A 20,599-nucleotide genomic window follows, 5' to 3' on the forward strand; every position below is an offset into this window, starting at 1 on the left:
GTCCTACAGTCTTCTTTGTGTCAATCTTGTCTCTGTTTTATCCCCTCTCCTTTCTTTGCCCCTTCTTTCCTCCTTCATTTCCATCCCTACTTTATTTCCTTCAGCATTTCCCTCTCCCCTTGATCCTTTTTATCTTTTTTATCTGCACTGTTTCTATAATATTCTGTTTCTATTATATTCTATTTTATTTTATTTACTTGTACTATTGTATCTGTGTTATCTTGTTGCACTGTTGGAGGAGTCTGTGACCTAAGATTTCCATTGTCATAACTACTCTAGCTGTACAACATGACAATAAAAGCCTTGAAACTTGAAAATAAAGTAAAGAACCAAACCTTCCAAAAATGTTGTGCTGAAAGTGTCCAAAAATGATGCTACAAAAACCTTTTTCTCATGGAAAGAAGTAACTGTCATACAGCCTACATGAAGAAATTAAACTACATGACACAGAATATATATGTAAAGATATTTATCTATAATATATATGAATACAAATAAATAGATATATGATGATACAGTTTAGAGTGGAATCAAGTGATTTTCCTTTAAAGCAGGAAGCTGTGTTGTTGCATGTTGGTTTGATTGTCATTGACACGTCTCTCCTCTCTCTTCCTCAGGATGAATTCCATCCTTTCATCGAGGCCCTGCTCCCCCACGTCCGGGCCTTCGCCTACACATGGTTCAACCTGCAGGCCCGCAAGAGGAAGTACTTCAAGAAGCATGAGAAGCGCATGTCCAAGGAGGAGGAGCGTGCCGTGAAGGACGAGCTGCTGGGCGAGAAGCCTGAGGTCAAACAGAAGTGGGCGTCTCGCCTCCTGGCCAAGTTGCGCAAGGACATCCGGCCCGAGTTCAGAGAGGACTTTGTGCTGACGGTGACGGGGAAGAAGGCTCCGTGCTGTGTGCTCTCCAACCCTGACCAGAAAGGCAAGATGAGGAGGATCGACTGCCTGCGCCAGGCGGACAAAGTGTGGAGGCTGGACCTGGTCATGGTGATTTTATTCAAAGGGATTCCCCTCGAAAGTACTGACGGGGAGAGGCTGGTAAAGTCTCCTCAGTGTTCAAACCCCACCCTGTGTGTGCAGCCGCATCACATTGGAGTTTCAGTTAAGGAGCTGGATCTCTACCTGGCCTACTTCGTGCACGCCGGTAAGTCCCTGAGCCTCCTCTTATTCTTCTTCATGTGTGTGAGTGTGTGATTGGATGCTGAGCTGCTGCTTTCTGTATAAGTGTACATGTGATAAAAACACGATGAACACACAGTGACACACACCTTCAGAAGCTCCACAGTCTTTCTTCTGTAATATAAGGGCAGCCATTTTTTCCTTTGGCTTCCTGTAGGGTCTCACTTCATCTTTGGTGTCTTTATTTATTGACTGCTCGTTGTTTGTTGGTTCACTCTTTTTCTTATCTATATACTGTATATGTTGAAATACCAAAACGTTTTAAAAAAGTGCAGTGGTTTAACTCGACTCTGGGTCTTCTCCAGGCAGCCATAATGTCTGTAGCATTGAGCTTGAGATCAGCAGTTTAGTGATATTCCCATTCTGGATATCAAGAGAGCCTATAAAGCTGAAAGAGACCTGACTGTAAGTTATGTAAAAACTAACATTGGCATACCTTTTTTATAAAAGTGGTCTTTGGCTTTGTTGCAGATTTTAGTCTAATTGTCAGTTGGATAGTTTATGAAATCTTTCCTGAAATCTGTAGCTTTCTTTACTCATATCAACAGGTTAGCTAACATTTTACAGAACACTTGTTTTTCCAGTGGACGTTGGCCTGTGTTCTTAGAGGGATTTGTCAAATGTTTTTCAAAGTCAATTTCATTTATCTAAATAGTATTATTGATGTTTAAATCAGTAGTTGGCAAATAATCTCTCCTCCGGTCCATTTAGTAGCCGTTTTGGGACCCAACATCATATCACAGTATCATCAGCAGGTGCATAAGTGGACTTATAAACCACCAAGGATGAAAGTCTCAGAAAACGTGAAGTCCATGACAAATGAATTTGGTCAACTTAATGAGGAATAGGATGTGAAACAATGGTAAGCTGATTTTAAATGCTAACATTTTTCTTTCTTGTTTTAAGATATACAGTAGATACCCATTTCAATTTTTTTTAATGATCTTCTTTGGGCTCTAGGTTCCGATTATCTTCTGTTGATTGTTAGGATGAAAAAGCACCTTCCCTCTCACAGCATGCTGTGTCTCAGAGACAAACGCGTTATCAGCGTCAGACAGGCATCAGACAGGCATCAGACAGGCATCAGACAGGCATCAGACAAGCATCACTTCATCAGCGGTCAGTAAAGCAAAAGTCGGGGGGGGATCTGTGCTGGTCTTCCTCACCCCGCGGCCTTCTGAGGGCAGAGCAGAGCTTCTGCCAGAAGCTGGCACATTTAACAGGTTTAAAAAAACAAAACACAATTATCCAGAGAGATTGCTCAGCATGTTTCCCCGATTTGTGACGGATTTCACAGGAAGATAATTTGGCTGGTTGGAATATTTGAGCATGCAGCAGCGAGCGTGCAGAGTTTTTGGCAGATGCTCGCAGTGCTTGGCACATAGCTCAAAGTTTGTTGGAGCTTTAGAGTTTTCTTGAGGAAGGAGGACAGCTTTCAGATATCTTTACCAGGATAACAGACACAACCTTAATATATCCTTGTTATCATGGTTGTCTTATTTTGATTTGCTAAAGTTTTATTTTCTGAGAAAACAGAATATCCAATGACAATCCAACAGTTTCAAGTATTTTGTAAATTCAGTTTAATTATTACTGAATTTCAGTAATTTTTCCTGACCCTGGAATCAGCAAAAGATCCTCAAGGTCTATCCAGTGGCTGTCACGGCAAGGTACAACATGGCCCAAATGCAGAAGATTGGTTGAAAACAAAAACTTCTTTAATTGCGGAACAAGGCCAGGCAACAAGGTAAAATAAGGCAAAACAAAAACTCCTTCGGAATCAAAATCCATCCAGAAACATCAAGAATCTCACAAAGACTAACAGAAAAACCAGAACTTAAATGCACACAAGACTAATCACACAAACAAGACACAGGTGGGGAGGGAGGAGAAAACACAGGGGCACCAGGTGAACACAATCAGGCAGGAGGGAACACAGAGACAGGAAGCAACAGACAAGACGGTGGGGGGGTGAACATCTTTCAAAATAAAAAAAGAAACCAAAGACAGATCTTGACGGGACAAAATAAAACAGGGAAAACTAATACGGATCACAACTGTGGCTGTTGTGGAACTTTAGGCCCACATGAATCAGCAGATGCAGAAGATTACTCACTTGAATTAATAGCAATAAATAATAGTAGTAATGTGATTGACAGCTCTAGACACTTCTAAATGCCATGTTTTCCTTTCTTGTTCTTCACATTCTTTTAAGGATAAACTTGTATTTGGGGGTTCAAATGCAAACAGAAAAAGTGATGTCATGAAAATATGTTTTAGGAAGGACATTTTAAGGAAAAAAGGCATTTTATGTTGCAGATTATACTTTTTGTCCTGTTTTTGTGGAGATGCAACTGTCAGTAGTCACAAACCCGCACAGCGTTCTGAGAAAGATCTTGGTCTGTGAAAATGACAATGCTTTCCTTCTGGCAGACTGCAGCTTCTCTGAGCCCAAAGACTGCTCCCACCCCTGCACTCAGACCGCGGTGTGTTTGCACTGTGCGGTGGCAGCAACCAGCTGTGGACGCTTCACACACTCAGAGCAAAATAAATGTTTTTTGGCTGAAGCTGCAGTCGAATGTTTGTGGCTTTCTGTTGAGGTGGACTCTCAGTCGGAGAAAGCTCCAATGGTTGGCACAGGCTGAGAAGCCGTCAGAGAGATGATACTTCTCTGCAGGAGAAACACTGATCATTGGTGGAGATATGTTTGTGTTCTCTTTTGCTAAATTAAGGTTTTTGTTTGATCCGGAATGTCTTTTCATAACAGTTCAGGAGTTTCTATCTTGAGAGGGAGAAGTGCAAGGTGCCCACAGAGCACTCCCGCCCCCCCCATTCCCCTTTCTCTCTCCCCCCGTTTAGTTGTAGGAGGCTCAGGTTTCGTCCTGCCCCTTATTTAAGGCTACGGAGCTTTTCTGGAGCGGTGGCGTTGATTGAAAGCCACGTGAAGGCGGCTGACCTCCGGGGGGACCGCGCCGGAGGCGGGCTCTGTCAGGGCTGCCGAGCCCGTAATTAAATTCATCCCCATACCACTGACTCCGTGTGTGTGTGGGGGGGGAAACCACCAACCATTCATCATTTAATCCTCTCAGCGTTCAGCAGCAGGATGTTAGAACCTCAAAGACATGACATCTGAAGTTGGCTTGAACTTTATATTAAGTTTCATTTGGTTTCAGGAGAAGCAGTAACAGATTCAAAGTGTGTTCCTTCAGTCCGGCAGCTGTCTTATGTATTTTTCTTTAACTTTAATGCAACTATTTTTTGTACTATCTTGAAATTCTATTGATCTAAATTGGGTCTTCACTCTGACACACTTTTTGGTGTGTCATTTTACTTAGGGTTGTTTTTAAAGCTCTTATGATTGTGGAATGACGCTCAGAGCTCTCGGTTAAAGTTCTGGAAAATGGTGGTGGTGGTTAAATCTAAATCTGACTGCATTTAGGACAGGCAGGGTGTCGATTTAAAGGTCCCATGTCAAACCTTTTATGAAGGTTTTTCTGTATGTAAACGGTCTGCAGAGTCAAAACCCACACCCTGTAGCGAGTAAAACTCTAACACAGAAAATACCTCCCCAAAACGCCTCATTGGAGATACGTCGCTGTCCATTGATTCTTCCGGGTAACTCATGATGTCATGCGTTTCCCGGAACCAAATGGACCAATCCGTGGAGCCGTTACGTTACGTCCGCGGAGCGGTTACGTTAAGCCCCCGCTGATTTGTCCAAATTGACCAATCCACAGACTTCCTCACACACACACTCAGTGCATGCAGCTCTGCTGATCTCTCCTCCCTGGCTGCAGGCTAATAACAGACAGTTGGGATCGAGGCGAAATTCTCTCTGCAGACCCATTCTCACAGCGTTTATCAACGTTTTACTTACTCGATATCAAGCCACACTTATTGTTTTTACTTCGGCTGTGACTTTGTGTGTGCTCAGGGTGAGTTTGGCTGTGTTTCGCTGTGTATCGCTAAACAAGGAAACCACACCTCCACGGAGCTCAGCGCGATTCACAACGTCACAGGGAGGGTGGGGGCTGGAGCTATTGGAGCTACAATGAGCCGTTAAAGGCAGAGAGTGAAATTCAGTGAATACACGTAGTTTACAGAGATGCTGTATGAGAAACCACAGTGATTTTGGAAAATTGCACAATATAAATCTATTCTAGTAAATCTCAACAATGGAATTATGATCAGTGGAAATGGCCATGAAATGGGACCTTTAAAGGCCCAGATACACCGGCCCGAAATCGGCAGTAAATGGGAGTCAGGCCGAACATGAGTGGTGTGCGCCGCACCGTCGGGTCTTTTCTGCCGACCTGACGCCTTTTCTTGCAGATTCAACATGTTGAATCGGCGTCGAGAACACCACCGGAAGTCGGACAAAGGGATAACACTGATTGGCTGTTCAGCTAGCGAATCAGTGCATGAGAAGCGTAAACGGAAGTGAGGGAGGTAAACAAATGGTTCAACACAAGCGTGAGTCCAAGGGCTGCTAGCTCCAGTACCTCCCGTTCGTCCTGCTCCTGTTCGTTCATGTTTTCAATGGACGAGAGTGAAAATGGAAAGAAAAACGCAATTTGTTGTTTGTTTATATCACGGAGTCGGTTCTTCTTCTCTGTCTTCCGGTTGTTCCGGTTGTTGCCTCTTTTGAATGATGAATACACACTACCGCCGCCTGCTGGTAAGGAGAGTTATTGCCACTCACGTATGCGCAGTTCATACGTGCTCGGCTCGGATTTGCGATGTGTTCCAGTGCGCGAAGTCGGCAAATACACAGGAGAGTCCGGCGACGCAACAGTCGGTGTCGGCGTCGGCGACTTCTCAGGTGACTGGCCGGTGTATCTGGGCCTTAAGTCATTAACCAAGTCAAAATATTTCTGTTGTTGGGTATTTTGTATTGTGAGGTTTAAAAGAAATGTTTTATATATATATTTTTTTTAATTGTAGATTTTCAATTGAAGGTTTTATAAAGGAAATGATGAATAAATCAATGACACCATCTCACCAAAACGGCTAAAGATTGTGGACTTCTCTTCCAGTTTGGTGCAGAATGATGCCGTTGTACAGCGAGGAGTTCAGAAAACAGGAAGTAGCTGCTGGCTGTCTTACAGGTGGAGCTTTTCACAAGAACAGACTCTCACTGACTGCTGTCAACAGTGAACACACATGCACACACACACACACACACGCACACGCACGCACGCACGCACACACACACACGCACACACACACGCACGCACACACGCACGCACGCACGCACGCACGCATGCACACACACACACACACACACACACACACACACACACACACACACACACACACACACACACACAGTCATATGTCTGAACAGTTAGTGTGTGTGTGTGTGTGTGTGTGTGTGTGTGTGTGTGTGATGTGTGTTTGTTTAGGGTCAAGGGTTAGCCCCCCTCCTCTCCCTGATTTACTGTTAGCTCGCCCACAGCAGCAGAAGCGGGTGTCACTATCACAGGAACGCTTAACACGTGCAGAAAGGTCAGAGGTCACAGCGTGGAGGTCGTGCCCCCTATCATCAGCCCGTTTAACCTCTAAGATAAACACCCCCACCTCATTAACAACACACACACTCCCACAGAGCTCGGGGGACAGGAACAGGAACAAAAAGTTAGAAAAGGTTGACTCCAGCATTCAGTGATTTAGAACCATCATAGCCGGAAATAAAGACGTTAACATTTATTACAGATGAGATAATATTTATGTGCGCAGTAAAGTTAATTCAATATAATTAGAGAAATGGAATCATAAACGTTTGATAGAATGAGTTGTACATTTAAGTTAGTGGCTCTGCAGCCAATCCCGTCACAGAGGTGCTTCCAGTTGTCCTCACACTTCCATTTAGGTGTTTGAGCAATGAGATCGGAGATGAGCGAGCTGATTGGACCATTAACGTGTATCATTACCCTCTCTTGTCTGGGCGGTAAGAAAAGAGCCCTAAGTGCAGCATCAGCCAACCAAGTGTTGACTGTTGCTACCTGAAAAGTACTATGCCGCCGAAACATAATTTCAGCCAATCAGCATCGTCAGATCTGATGGTCCAAGGGCTACAATTTCAGCGCCCGGCCCAAGGCAGTCTGTGAGTTGTTTGGACTCGTATCCAAGGAGACAAAACAGGGAGCTGTCATACACTCTGGAAGCTATCATTAGCAGCTAATATGAAAACTAAACTAAAAATGTAATTATGGATCATCAATAATTTTTTCAAAGTGACAGACACATTGCATTAACCTATGGATTAACCTTCAGCCGCGTTTTTCTCGTTTTACAGTTTTTCTCAATCGCTAAACCCACTATTTAGAATCAAAATTCCTTTCATCAAACCAACAGCACAGCCATCGAAACAGAAAACCATTTCTCTACAACAGTATACCATTTATCATTGATATCACACAAAATGCAGATGCTAAGCAGTGTTTTGCAAAACAGATCACACAATTCTCTAACTGAAGTTACAATTCTCTACACAAAGATCAAAAATCTTTTGTGTAACTCATGTCTACAAAACAAAAAAAAATCTTCTCACAGTGGATAACGCTTCCTCATAAACTTAGACCATAGCTACACTAATTGACACTTGATGTGCAAAATATTAACACTTGTTATCAGTCAATCACCCCATTGAAAAAGGTAACTCCATGGAATGTACTGTATACCTTACAGTAATGATGTTACATTGAAAACATTTACAAGATAGAATTTGCATGACTGTAGTTAAAATAAGTTTTTTACTGTAATGGTGCCGGTAAAGCTATAATAGTGTTGATATGACTTGCATAGCTCTTTGAGATGTTCATATGGGGAGGATTAGCTATAGCTGATACAACATTTTTACAGTCAGTAATTGTGGTCTTTTCCTTTTTGCACATTGAGAAATGTTTTTTTTTGTATTGGGCTGAATTGAGTACTTCACTTCCATGTAAATGAATTGCTCACAGCTGACATCAATGAATTTCCTATAGTAATTGTAATTACAGTAGTGAGAATCCTATAAAAGACCTCCCTCACTTCAGTAAGATGTTTGTCAAGGGTGGTGTCGACACGCAAGGAGATATTTCCCACGCTGCCTTGCAAGGGAAGACATACGCTGTGACGTAGATGAGGCTATGTGGCCAGACAGACGGCAAAGAGCAGATCAGTAAAGCTATATAGATCTCATTCTCTGCTTTACTGCTGATTTACATCATTTACCCATGTTATTTTTTTCCAGTGTATTGCTATTCATCTTTTGTTTCTGTTACGGTGCTCTACTGAAAATGAGACATAAAAACAATGACATAGTTACAGTAACACACTGTTTTTCCTATATGTAAGTTTGTTTCTCCCAACTTGTCAGTTTTCCGTTCAGTTTCCAATATCGATAGCTTGAGGTTTGTGTATTGATGATTGTAGTCAGTATTTAGTGTGCCACTTAGTAATGACTGTTCAAATAGTCTTCTAATGAGCTGACAAATGTTTGTTTTTGGAGAAGGTATCTGGTTTTGGAAGGGGTATTTTTTGTTTTGAGTGCCTTAGAGCACTTTGCAAGGAATGTATATTGTTATGGTAGAATGTGTTGTTATGGTGACCGGAGTTTCAGTTATGAAAACACATTTGTCTCATTAGAGGACAATTTGTTCTGTTTCGATCGACTTATTCTTTTTTGTGACCAGTATTTTCAGTTTTGGTCATGTAAGTGCATTTTGCAAAAGATATTCAGAGTTATGACAAGTGTGTTTCTGTTTAGATGGCTATGTTCTTGTTTTGAAGAAATGAATTTTGATTCTAAATAGTGGGTTTAGCAATTGAGAAAAACTGTAATGCCATTGAACACGGCTTTTGATCAGAATAACAGCAAAAGGGGATCATATCTCTGTGTTTTGCTACCTAAAGCTACGTCGTGTGATGTCTGTATTTGCTTCCCCTGTCACGAGTTCTGATCGCTCAGTGATGATACTTATATTTCTAGAATCTGTGGAATCTCAGCTTGTTAGCTAAGCTTGTTTGTGCATATCCGATAAGTATTTCGATCGATTTATACCTAGAGTGCGTTAGCATTTTTTCGCTCAGGGCTCATTGAGCAAAAGGTTAGCTTCTTGTGAGACACAGTTTTGTGAGAAAAAAACGGGGGGGAAAGCCCCTTAACAGGTCGAATGGGAATTAAATCATTTGAGTGTTCCCAAAGCCCCGATGTTCTGCAGTTTGTGTGGGCCTACTGTACTGTTGCACAGTTTATGCTGTAGAAACTATGTCCAGGACAAGATGTTTGGAAGTTTTGGAAGATTCATAGCTAACCACACTGAAGATTATGGAGGTATTGATCAGTCTTCTCATATTTTTAAGCCTCAATTTGTCCTTCCCCCCCCACCCCCTCTAATATCACCAGAAGTCATAATTTAAGGGGTAATTTCTCAATTTTTTTTTACGGGGGGAGCATCCCCCCGGACCCCCCTAGTATTGTTTGGTCACCATTTCCACAGCCCCACCTAAAATATTTTCCACCAATCATTTCTTTCTATATGTCTTCCTTCAGACATTTTGTTTTTTTAGTGGTGGAAGACATATTCCCTTCCTTTAATGACGCCAACATTTTATTTTGTTTTCATTATCAAAATAAGATCAACAATAGAGAGCCGCAGTGACGCGTCGTAAAACCCGGAAGTAAACTTCTTCCGGTTCCTTCGCGAAAAACCAATGCAAATTCTCCATAGGATTTTGGAAAATAGCTCGAAATAAGGTCTGTGGTTGACACACATTTAAGAGAGGGATCACGTTTTGTTAAGCCGGATAATCTCCACATGTCAACCCTACTTTTATAAATTTTGAATCATAAATCTAGTCGCCAAAAGCGAAATGCTAAATTTATGCTATAAACGAACTACAAGCCAGTACAGCAGCAGGGTCGCACGACTTCAACGTCACGCCAACTTAAGATCGTTTCAACTGACTTGCACTGAAACTGCACTTTGAACACTTTAAATATATTAACATTTTAAACTGTATACCCCGGTTATCTAGGCCCATTTTGTTTAATGTATACCACGTTTATCTAGGCCCTTTTTGTTTTGTTTTGTTTTATGTATACATGTCACACTGTGGGAAACGATATTTCGATATTTCTGGATGTATAACACATGTAGAATCTTTGAAAATAAAGCTGAATTTGACTTTCGCGTGCTTGCATATTTTAACAAAGCTTTTCATTTTAGCCACACTGAATTTAACTAGAAGTCATGGCTGTGTCAATTACCAGTCTGATATCGTTTTACAAAGATGACAAGAAGAGTGTAGATAGAGGAGAGAACCACTACAAGTCAGGACACGTAACAGTGCAGCCTAGATGAAGGTGTGCTTACCGGTGTTATCAGGGCAAGCATGAGGGACAAGGTTTATAGTGTCGGTGAGTAGTGATAGCAAGAGTACCGTTAACCTAGAGTTAATTTATTCACATTAATTCCCATCAACAAATCAATTGTATGTGTCACATGAAATCTTTATTAGGCAAGGCAAGTTTATTTATATAGCACTTTTCAACACAAGGCAATTCAAAGTGATTTACAAAAAATGAAAGACATTAAGAAAATGGCATTTAAAATCAGTCATTAAAAAGAAAAGCTAATAAAAGAAACATTAAAAGAAAAAATACATGGATAAAAGTTACAGTGCAGTCTAAGATATGAATAGTTCAATTAAAAGCAGCGACAAAAAGAAAAGTCTTCAGCCTGGATTTAAAAGTAGTAAGAGTTGCAGCGGACCTGCAGGTTTCTGGGAGTTTGTTCCAGATATTTGGAGCATAATAACTGTACGCTGCTTTACCATGTTTAGTTCTGACTCTGGGGATAGAAAGCTGACCAGTCCCTGAAGACCTGAGAGATCTGGATGGTTCATAATTTAGCAGGAGGTCAGAAATGCATTTTGGTCCAAAACCATTCAGTGCTTTAAAAACAGCAGCAGTATTTTGAAATCTATTCTTTGACACACAGGAAGCCAGTGTAAAGACTTCAGAACTGGAGCGATGTGATCCACTTTCTTAGTGTTAGTGAGGACTCGAGCAGCGGTGTTCTGAATCAGCTGCAGCTTTCTAATAGATTTTTTAGTGAGACCTGTGAAGACACCATTGCAGTAGTCCAGTCTACTGAAGATAAAAGCATGGACACGTTTTTCCAAATCCTGCTGTGACATTAGTCTTTTAATCCTAGATATGTTCTTTAGGTGATAGTAAGCTGATTTAGTAACTGTTTTAATGTGACTGTTGAAACCAATAACTAATTTAACCCGCTGACAAGAGAGCCCACCACCGAAGATCGTGACTGGCTGATGAACAGACTCGGGGGCAGGTTCTCAGGAATTTCTTGGCTTCTCTCCCCCGAGCCAGAAGAGGAACACTACAGCTTGGAAACACTTACTGTTCCTGAAATTATAAAATCTGTTGGGCATCAGGGACCTGAGGCAATTGTGGCAAGGATGGCATTGTCTGAAGAGCAACAGAGGGCAATTCAGGTGGCTACCACTGGTCAGCGAACCAACCCAAACTGGCATTTGTTCAGGAAAGGAAGGTTGACTGCCAGCAACTTTGGAGCTGTCCTGAGGTCAAAGCGTTTGACTGCTTCCTTTATTGCCAGGGTGCTAGGGCAACAACAGGCCCTTGATGGTATTTTGTCTGTACAGTGGGGGACTATGAATGAATGTGAGGGCGTCAGGGCATTCACCACTGCAACCCAGATGCAGGTCCATGAGTCAGATTTGTGGCTCTCCCTATCAGGATTGTTGGGGGCATCTTCAGATGGTCTAGTAGGGTCTTCCGCTGTGCTGGAGGTAAAGTGTCCCTACGGAGCCAGGGAAATGACAATTAGTGAAGCATTGCAAATCAAGGGCTTCTGTGTCAGTAAGGAAGGAGAAACATTCAGCCTGCGTGAGGAACATCCTTACTGGCATCAAGTGCAAGGTCAGCTTCACCTCACTGCAAGGAAGAAGAAATAAAAAAATTGTGATTTTTTTTAAATTTAAATTTACTCGCCTTTGCAGTGTTGTGGTTGTTAGAGTGTTAGGTTTCCTGTCAGCTCGTCTGTTGGGAAGATATAAAATATTAGTTTCATGGAAGTCACACCGTCACATATAAGAGCATTAAGACATACAGTACATAGGCTAAAACAAAACATCTAAAGATATAACCTTGCACTTTGATAAGTCTCGTGAACATTTTCACTATTTTGACATTTTTATAGATGAAAATTGAACTAAAGAAATAAATGGTAGATTAATCCATATTGAAAATAGTTGTCAGCTGCTACACTATATATTGTTATATTTCTTAATTAATTAAGATAAGATATTACTGTATTGATCCCAATTTGGGAAATGTTTGTGTTGCAGCAGCATAACAAGAAAAACAAAATATAAGTTATTATATATACAAAAGTATGTGAGGGATGGAATATTAAATTGAATATAAATGTAAAATGTACATGAGATTTTACGTCCAAGAGAAGCTATGGAGCAGAGAGTTCTCTGCCTGCCAGAGGTGATTTGTTATTAGTTCAATATGTCAAACTGATTTCCCTGACTACAATCTTTAGTTACATGGTGAAACGTTATGCTGCTTGTACTAATTAGACTTATCATATGAGCCACACAGGTTTTAATAGGATGTATTCATTATCTTTACTTATGTTGCGGTCTTTTCAGCAGCGCCATCTCTAAAACGGCGATACAGTCACTACCCATCATTTACATTTCACCGTGACATGGACAAAAATGTAACGTCAGCTTACCTCATGGCACGAATCCAGACTCTCCTTTGGAAAACATCGGCCGGGAAACGATAGAACAAGCACGTTTCATGCGAAGACCTGTGGCTGCAACCCGGAGCAAAGCAACAAACCATTGCGTAGCTAACTAGTAGCGCTAGCTTTAGCTAACGTTAGCTAACTAAACGAACTGCCGAGTAAAATTGGAAAACACTGGTAATTAATTATTCTATAATTTGTAAAACTACGGTGTTAAAAACGACAATTTCAAAAATACAGATTCTAATGGTCAGATATAGATATACAGATACTAAAGATAGGCAGGTACTTGCTTTCAAGCAGAACACAGGGGGAAACAAACTTAGCGGGAGTGTTTACGTGTTCGGCGTAATGACGTACAACGGCCTCGACAATTTCTGTAGTCCTATTCAGCCATTCGGTAACAACCATCGTTTTTCAGACACGTAAACTCTTCAAAAATCCCCAGTGGGGTCACTGCTGATGTATTTGATGTCGTAGAACAAAACGTGATTTATCTCTTAAATTTGTGTCAACCCCAGACCTTATTTTGAGCTATTTTCCAAAACCCTATGAAATGCATTGCTTTTTGAGGAAGGAACCGGAAGTGCTAAAAATGCTAATTTACTTCCGGGTTTTACGACGCGTCACTGCAGTTCTCTATGAAGCAATATCCTAACAAGAATTGTGTGTATCAAAGCCTGAAATGTCTCCTGCTCCAAATGATTGAAAACACATCAGTGACATGTTCATTCAGCTATTATCATGAACACACACATAGTGACACGACACAAATGCATCCTGTCTGTTTGATACAAATCTACAAAATAACTGAGCCTTTTTCAAACATCTATATATTCTTGTTTTTAAAGATTTACGTCTTCAGTAGAAACCAATGGGCTTGGAGCTGAGAGACACAGACAGGAAGTCAGAACGTTTTGCGAGACTAAGAATGTGTTAGTTTCAGTCTTAAATTCTAAAGTATAGAGCAGACATCAATAAATGCATTTATGATTATATGTAAAATCTTAAAATGCTGCAAAGCAACTTCACATTACAGTCTGACTCGATGTCCCTGGCTGCGTCCCGACACGTTTCTTCTGGGAGCTGCAGTCTCTTTTAGAGCCTATCTGCTCTCTCCGGTCATTTTGAAGTGCAGCATATACTAGATGTAGGATGTGGAAGTGTTTCTGTGACTTCATCTCACCTTGTGTGTTTCTTAAGAAAGCTTCTCATGCAGCACAATTGGAGGATATCAGTGTGTGTGTGAGATAAGGAGGCTGCAGAACGTGAAGGTTTCCACTTGCATACCAGGCAAACAGCAGGTGTGTGTTTGTGTGTGTGTGGAAAGTCGTCTAACCCACTTCCCTTCGTCCTCTGAGCTCTTAAAGAGATTTGGAGCTTCGTCTCTGAACTAGTTAGTGTAACTCCGACCAGCCGCCCTACAAAAGACTCCATCTTGACTAAAACCCTGAAGCCGACACACATTCACACACACTTATACACACACTCCGAAGGAAAAATAGTTCAACAATTAAAACGTCACGATAAGAGGAAGAAGTCACAAAATGTTATCAGTTTATAACAGTAACGTGAACTTAAGTCCAAGATTCTTCTTCTTCGCCTCTCCGCCTGTCATCATGTGGAGCTGTTTAAGGCCAAGAGCTGGTAAAAACCATAAACTTCTGTTGTGGTTATGGAAGTACACACTGTGACCACGGACACACCCCCAACAACAATGGCTGTGTCACACACATTGAATCATTCACATTCAATGAGCTTTTGGCGAACACACTCTGAGGCCTACGATTTTTTTTTAACACATTAGAATAAGAAACCTTTTTTTTGCCTCTCAGGACATGATCTGATTTTGGTTAATAAACCCATTCAAACGGTAAAATGCTTCTCAACGGGTTAACAAAAAGACATTAAACGATTCAAAACAAAGTTCTTTGTTCTTTTATCTGAGTTGCTTCTTATTAATATAAGTCAGAATAACAACACTGATCAATATAAATTTAGTCAGCAAACGTTGTATTGCACAAAAATATATCTTAAAATATCCCAAGTAAGCTTTTTTACCGTTTTATCCATTGAACTGGCTCTGTAGTTCAAGAACTCACAACAACCAGAAAAATAACCCCCCACCCTCCCCTTTTTGAGGCAGATATCAACTGATCCCCCGGCGGTGTACAGTCAGGTAATCCGCTTTAAAGTGTATTGTCAACGCTGAGCTCTCCCCCCCTGCAAATATTCTAGTGGAACATATTTCTGCTCTCAGCGACACAAGGAGCCCACTGATGCTGAACACACCGCAAATAAACAACACACACACACACACACACACACACACACACACACACACACACACACACACACACACACACACACACACACACACACACACACACACACACACACACACACACACACACACACACACACATACACACACACACACACACACACACACACACACACACACACACATGCATGTTCCCAGGAGCAAGTTGAGGGTCATGGTCCCCCCCTCCTCCCCCGTCCACGCACACATTACATTCTTTCTTTGATTTTCCCATCATTTCATCCTCCAATTCTCATTTATTTTCTTTGCCGATTTGTTCTTCCTTTTCTAACTAAAAGTTCTCTTCCATCCATTATTTTTCTTATTATTCCTTCTTCCTTTGCCCCTTGTTGTTCTCATTCTGTTTCATTGGGGAACATTCCTTTGCCTGAACACTGATCTCGGACAGGCACTCACACACTCACACACTCTTCAGGTCATCCTCTGTCTCTGTGGAGGTGGTCTTCAGGAATGCAGCTGAGGGGGATTTGTACTGCTGAATCTCTGTCTCTGTTGCTTATGACCACGCCCACCACCCTTACAATGGTGATGGGGGGGGCAGACTCATGCAAACGAGCAGCAATTTCTAAATTTTAAGTTTACGATACCATTTTCTCATATTTCTGTAAAAATCCCTTCAAATAAATACAAATAAAGTGCAGCTTGAAATGTTTGCTCTGCTCGACCAAGAGACTAGATCTATGGAAACAACTCTCAACACTCTCAAGTGACAATTTAATAAAAAAAACATAGACAGTATTTGCTTTATATGGTCTTTGATTTGTTCCAATAAATCGTAATATTGTATCCTTTTTTTTAAGGGGGGCCACAGGGGGGTCCCTTGGTCAGTGTTACGGGGGCACTGGCCCCTGCTGGACATTTGCACTGAGGAGAGCAGCTGCTACTGCAAGTTGTTGTTCTAGATGGCGTTCAATCATGTCCAGACTGCCATTCCACCTAATCAAATCAAAATTAGTTCACGCCCTGTGCCGTTTAAAAAATTGAATCGCGATTCATTTTTTAGCTCAACCAAATTTAATCTTAACGCATTTGTACAAATTTTTTACCGGTTCACAATGCTTCGTTCCATCCCTATTACTGAGTGATTTTACACTATTGAAACACCAAACATTTAACAAATTGCTTGCCTTTTTTCTTACAAAATAGTCTCTTTAGAGTCAATAAAACACAGCGTAGGCTTCAGCTCATCACATCTTTGCTTGGAATGTGTCCTGAACGTTTTGAGACTTCAGCGTTTATTTATTTTTTACTTCTTGACCTTTTTTGACCTCCGTACATGAGTCACTTGAGATTCCTGATTCATTGAATCTGCCTGTGTTTCTGTCTTTCTCGCTGTCTGTCCATCGTGAAAGGCTTAGCGAGTGAGTTGTGTGCCAAAAAACCCACAAACCTTCTCCCACACACATACACACACCCTCCCATTGTGTGTGAAGCTGCTGGAACGCTGCTGTGTGAAGCGAGCGGCGACATGAAGCAGGACAGCTGCAGCGTCTGCAGGGAGACGCTCCACAGATGGTGGAAGAGAGGAACTCCAGAGTGCCTTATGGCTGCTGAAATATAGACAAAGAAGAAGAAACAGGTCGGAGCCATGACACCATGTTGTTGTTCAGCTCTTTTTTTTTTCATTTGGCAATATTGAGGTGTGGATCGATCTGATTGTTTTCTTGATTTAGAGACATTTTCTCTGAGTTGTCTGTGAGCTGTATAAACAAAACAAAAGACATCTTCTCTGAAGTGAACTCATCCCCTGCTGTTCAGAGTATCAGACATGTCGAAATAAGTGTGAGTTTTGAACAAACATCGTATTTAAATTGGATAACTAAAATTGCCAAAGATAATATTATTCAATGTAGTTTAAACAATGATGTAGCAAACATCTTACTGACCATTACAGATGCACTTACTTGTTACTTACTGGTTGTTACTGATTTAAAATAATATCCCATCACAGATGAGCTTTCATAGGATGTTTTCTGTTTCACCAGACACCCAGATATAGCCCTGTACACCCCTAGCCAATATGTGCAAAGAGACGCTAAGAAATAAAACATCTCCTAATATTTTAGAACAAGATAATTTTAGTTTTCACCTCCTGAGAAAGGATGAGCTGTTTTCAACTACTTTGGATGAGAAATGAGCATCGAGTCGACGTTCTCACGTAGGTGGAGTGACATGAAGGAGGAAGAAGCTGGGGTTGCAAAGGAGAAGAAAGAGGGAGAAGAAAGAAGAAGAAGAGAGGGAGAGAGGAAGGGTCAAGAGCCAAACTGTCCGACTCCCCGGCCCGAATCCAGGAGGTGAAGCACACAAATACCCCTTTCACACCAAGGATTTTCCCGTTCTAGCTCCGTGCTAGAGCTTTTCTGGTTCAGAAACAGTTCTTCGGTTCAGCTCCCGCTCTGTTCACACCGCTCAGAGCCCGACTTGTGCTGCGCCATTGCGTCATCGTTTGCGTCATGGCCAGAGGTCGCGTTAACCGAATATTTTCCGTCTATGACGGATTTTTTTTAACAATGACGACAAATCTGAAAGCAGTCCGTCATTTTGACATATTAGAACAAACTCGGAGTAGCGCCAAAGTTTCGCCGCAGCGAGGCTCTGGAGTTATGTCGTGTATTGCATGGCCTCCAAAAAGGAAATTATACCATTTCCAAACCTAACTGTGCCGTACAAATCATTGAAATGTCTGTGAGTTTTTGATTTACGCTGTGCACGCTCCCGCGAGGTGCAGCAGCCATGCATAACACGGCGCATGTGAACTGTTATTACACAGTTACACAGTGGGCCAAAATAAAAAAATCGGTACTAGTCGAGGGCCGGACCGGTTCAATGTTTATTGCAAAACGTATTGAAATGAACTTATTGCACATATTAAACCTGAAACTAACAAAGCTTAAATGTTTGCCTATAAAAACAACATTGCACAGGGTTAGGCTTTTTTTTCGCCCCTGCCCCCGCCTCCGACGTAAGCGTGACGTATGCGGTGCTTGCTTTCTAGACCGTCAACTTTTTTGGTGCTTGAAACGAACCGGATTCCGGAGCTTAGAGGCGGCTCCGCTGCGGTGTGAACAGGAAAAAACTGTGCTTTTCAAGCTCTAGCCCCGAACCGGCTCTGGAACCGCGTTGGTGTGAAAGGGGTAAAAGAGCTCATTCTGTTGCACCGAAACGCCTTTTCTTTTGTTTTTGCTATTTTCTCTGAATGTGTGTCGACACCGTCAGATGTTCATTTTAAATTATTGACAAGTGAAGGATTAGTAGAGTTGGTGTTTGGGGAGCTGACAACTGAATTATGCTGGCTGGGGGGGGGGGGGTGGTGCTTCGGTCGTGGTGGTAGGTGAAGCTGTTGGTGGTGAATGAAAGCGTGAGTGGGGATAACGAGGCTGTTTATCTCCACATCTGCGGTCTGGAAAGGGAAACGTATAAAAACATAAAAGCCAGCGCTAATGTGTGGCAGGAGAGGAGAGACATGTGTTACAGTGTGTACTTTATCTCACTGAGCACTCTTTAAGCTGATTGACACCAAGAGGCCAGCATTCCTCCGATGCAGACTCAAAACCAGCGTTGGTTTATTTAGTTGAAGTGCTTCTCTAGAACTTTCTTTAGCTTCTGCTTTCACCTCTTTAAAGGCAAACACCAACAAATGTTCCCGGTGTTCCTGCAGAGACACTTTACACTATTTTAATGAAACTTAAACTTCCCAGGGGGGAAAATATTTTCTATTTAGCAGCTTTTTAAATCCGATTTCCATTATGAGTTCCATATGTGTGGACATTTACAGCGTTACAGTTAAAGTCATGTTGCAGATATAAAGCAAAACAATAAATAAATAAAGACTATCATTACAGTTTTACCAGGTTGTTGATCAAAAAATTAACCTTTCATCAAAAGAAAAAATAAGCAAAAATAATGTCCTACACATAAAATGTTCCTTGGTGCTATCGCAGTCTGCTCAAACACCAGAGTCACTTCAGGAACATTTCCCAGTTTATTTAGGGACATCCACAAGCACCCGATCCATGGCTTGGTATATATGTGAATATATAAGGCAATTACGACTTTTTGAAAACATTTTGGTCCAGCAACTTAGCACAAAAAACACATTAGTTATTAACCTGTTAAGCCCTGAGCCTGTTTCTCATGTCTCAGTTTCGTGTCTCAGGGCTTCTTAACATTTAACAACCTATTAATGTGTCATCCCCTCTTAAAGGGAAGAAACTCAGCTAACTGACGATATGAACAACTTTTAGCTAAACAAAACCCAAGGGTAATACCAAGCCTCTGAATTAGCCCTGAGCGAAAAGATGCTAACGCACTTAGCACAGAATTCAAGGTAGAAATACTTTATTATTTATCGGATCTGCACAAACAAGATAGTAGATTAAAGCTGAAATTCCACAGATTCTAGAAGTATATCATCGCTGTGCGACCAGAACTCAGGGCAGTGAAGGCAAACCCAGACAACACACAACGCAGCTTTACTGAGCCAAAACAGCACTGTCCAGCCTTGTTGAGGATGGCTCTGTGTCAGGCTCAAAGAGCTTTAGGTTTGCCCGAATGCCAACCAGTTTTTCCACTCTCACATTTGTGAGCCTGTTGCGAACCTTTGTGTGGTCTCAATAGCCATGCAGTAAGCAGTGTGCTATGGCATGGATATTCAAGTGTACTTGAATGGCATCTGTTTGTTTTAGTCAAGATTGTGCTAAAATATACTTTCCCCAACTATATTTAAGTTCCCTATGAAGAGCTAACGTTCAATTTAGAAAATTCCCAGTTAATTCCCGTTAATTCCCGTTTATTCCTGTGGAAAGTTTCCATCTTTGAAAATTCCCGGAATTTTGCAACCCTAGTCTTGGCCATGTTTCGCACTGGAACACACCACAAAGACTTCAGCCGACGGCCAAGTTGCAGTACGAACTGCGCATGCGTGAGTGGCAGAGGTGGGAGTAAGTCCTACATGTGCAAGTCATGAGCAAGTCTCAATTCTTAACCTACAAGTATCAAGCAAGTCCCAAGTCACTGTGGTGAGAGTCAAGCAAGCCAAGTCAAGTCATTGCTCAGGTCAAGCAAGTCAAGTCAAGTCATACAAAATTATGATGAATAAGCCCAGTTTCCGCATTTAAATCAGTTAAAAGACAGTGGTTATGAAAATGGATTCAACCCACACTATGATCTTCATTACATACACAGTTAATCATTTGAAATCTAATTTAGACCGATGACAATCATATTAGATTCATATTAACCCCAGAACTGCAGGTAATATAGCTAGCACTCAATCAAAAAGT

The 20,599-nt window shown here is 41.5% G+C and overlaps 1 protein-coding gene across 1 annotated transcript in view; it reads left to right on the forward strand.

The window, feature by feature from the left end:
* The window catches only part of nfia (nuclear factor I/A), a 234,917-nt gene that overhangs the window by 82,168 nt on the left and 132,150 nt on the right, over positions 1-20,599 (forward strand). Inside the window, exon 2 of the mRNA XM_079649883.1 lies at positions 618-1,146. Within this exon, the coding sequence (XP_079506009.1) occupies positions 618-1,146 (529 nt within the window). The remainder of the gene's footprint in view (positions 1-617; positions 1,147-20,599) is intronic.

Source organism: Notothenia rossii (assembly GCF_949606895.1).
Source record: "Notothenia rossii genome assembly, chromosome: 1".
Classification (NCBI taxonomy): domain Eukaryota; kingdom Metazoa; phylum Chordata; class Actinopteri; order Perciformes; family Nototheniidae; genus Notothenia; species Notothenia rossii.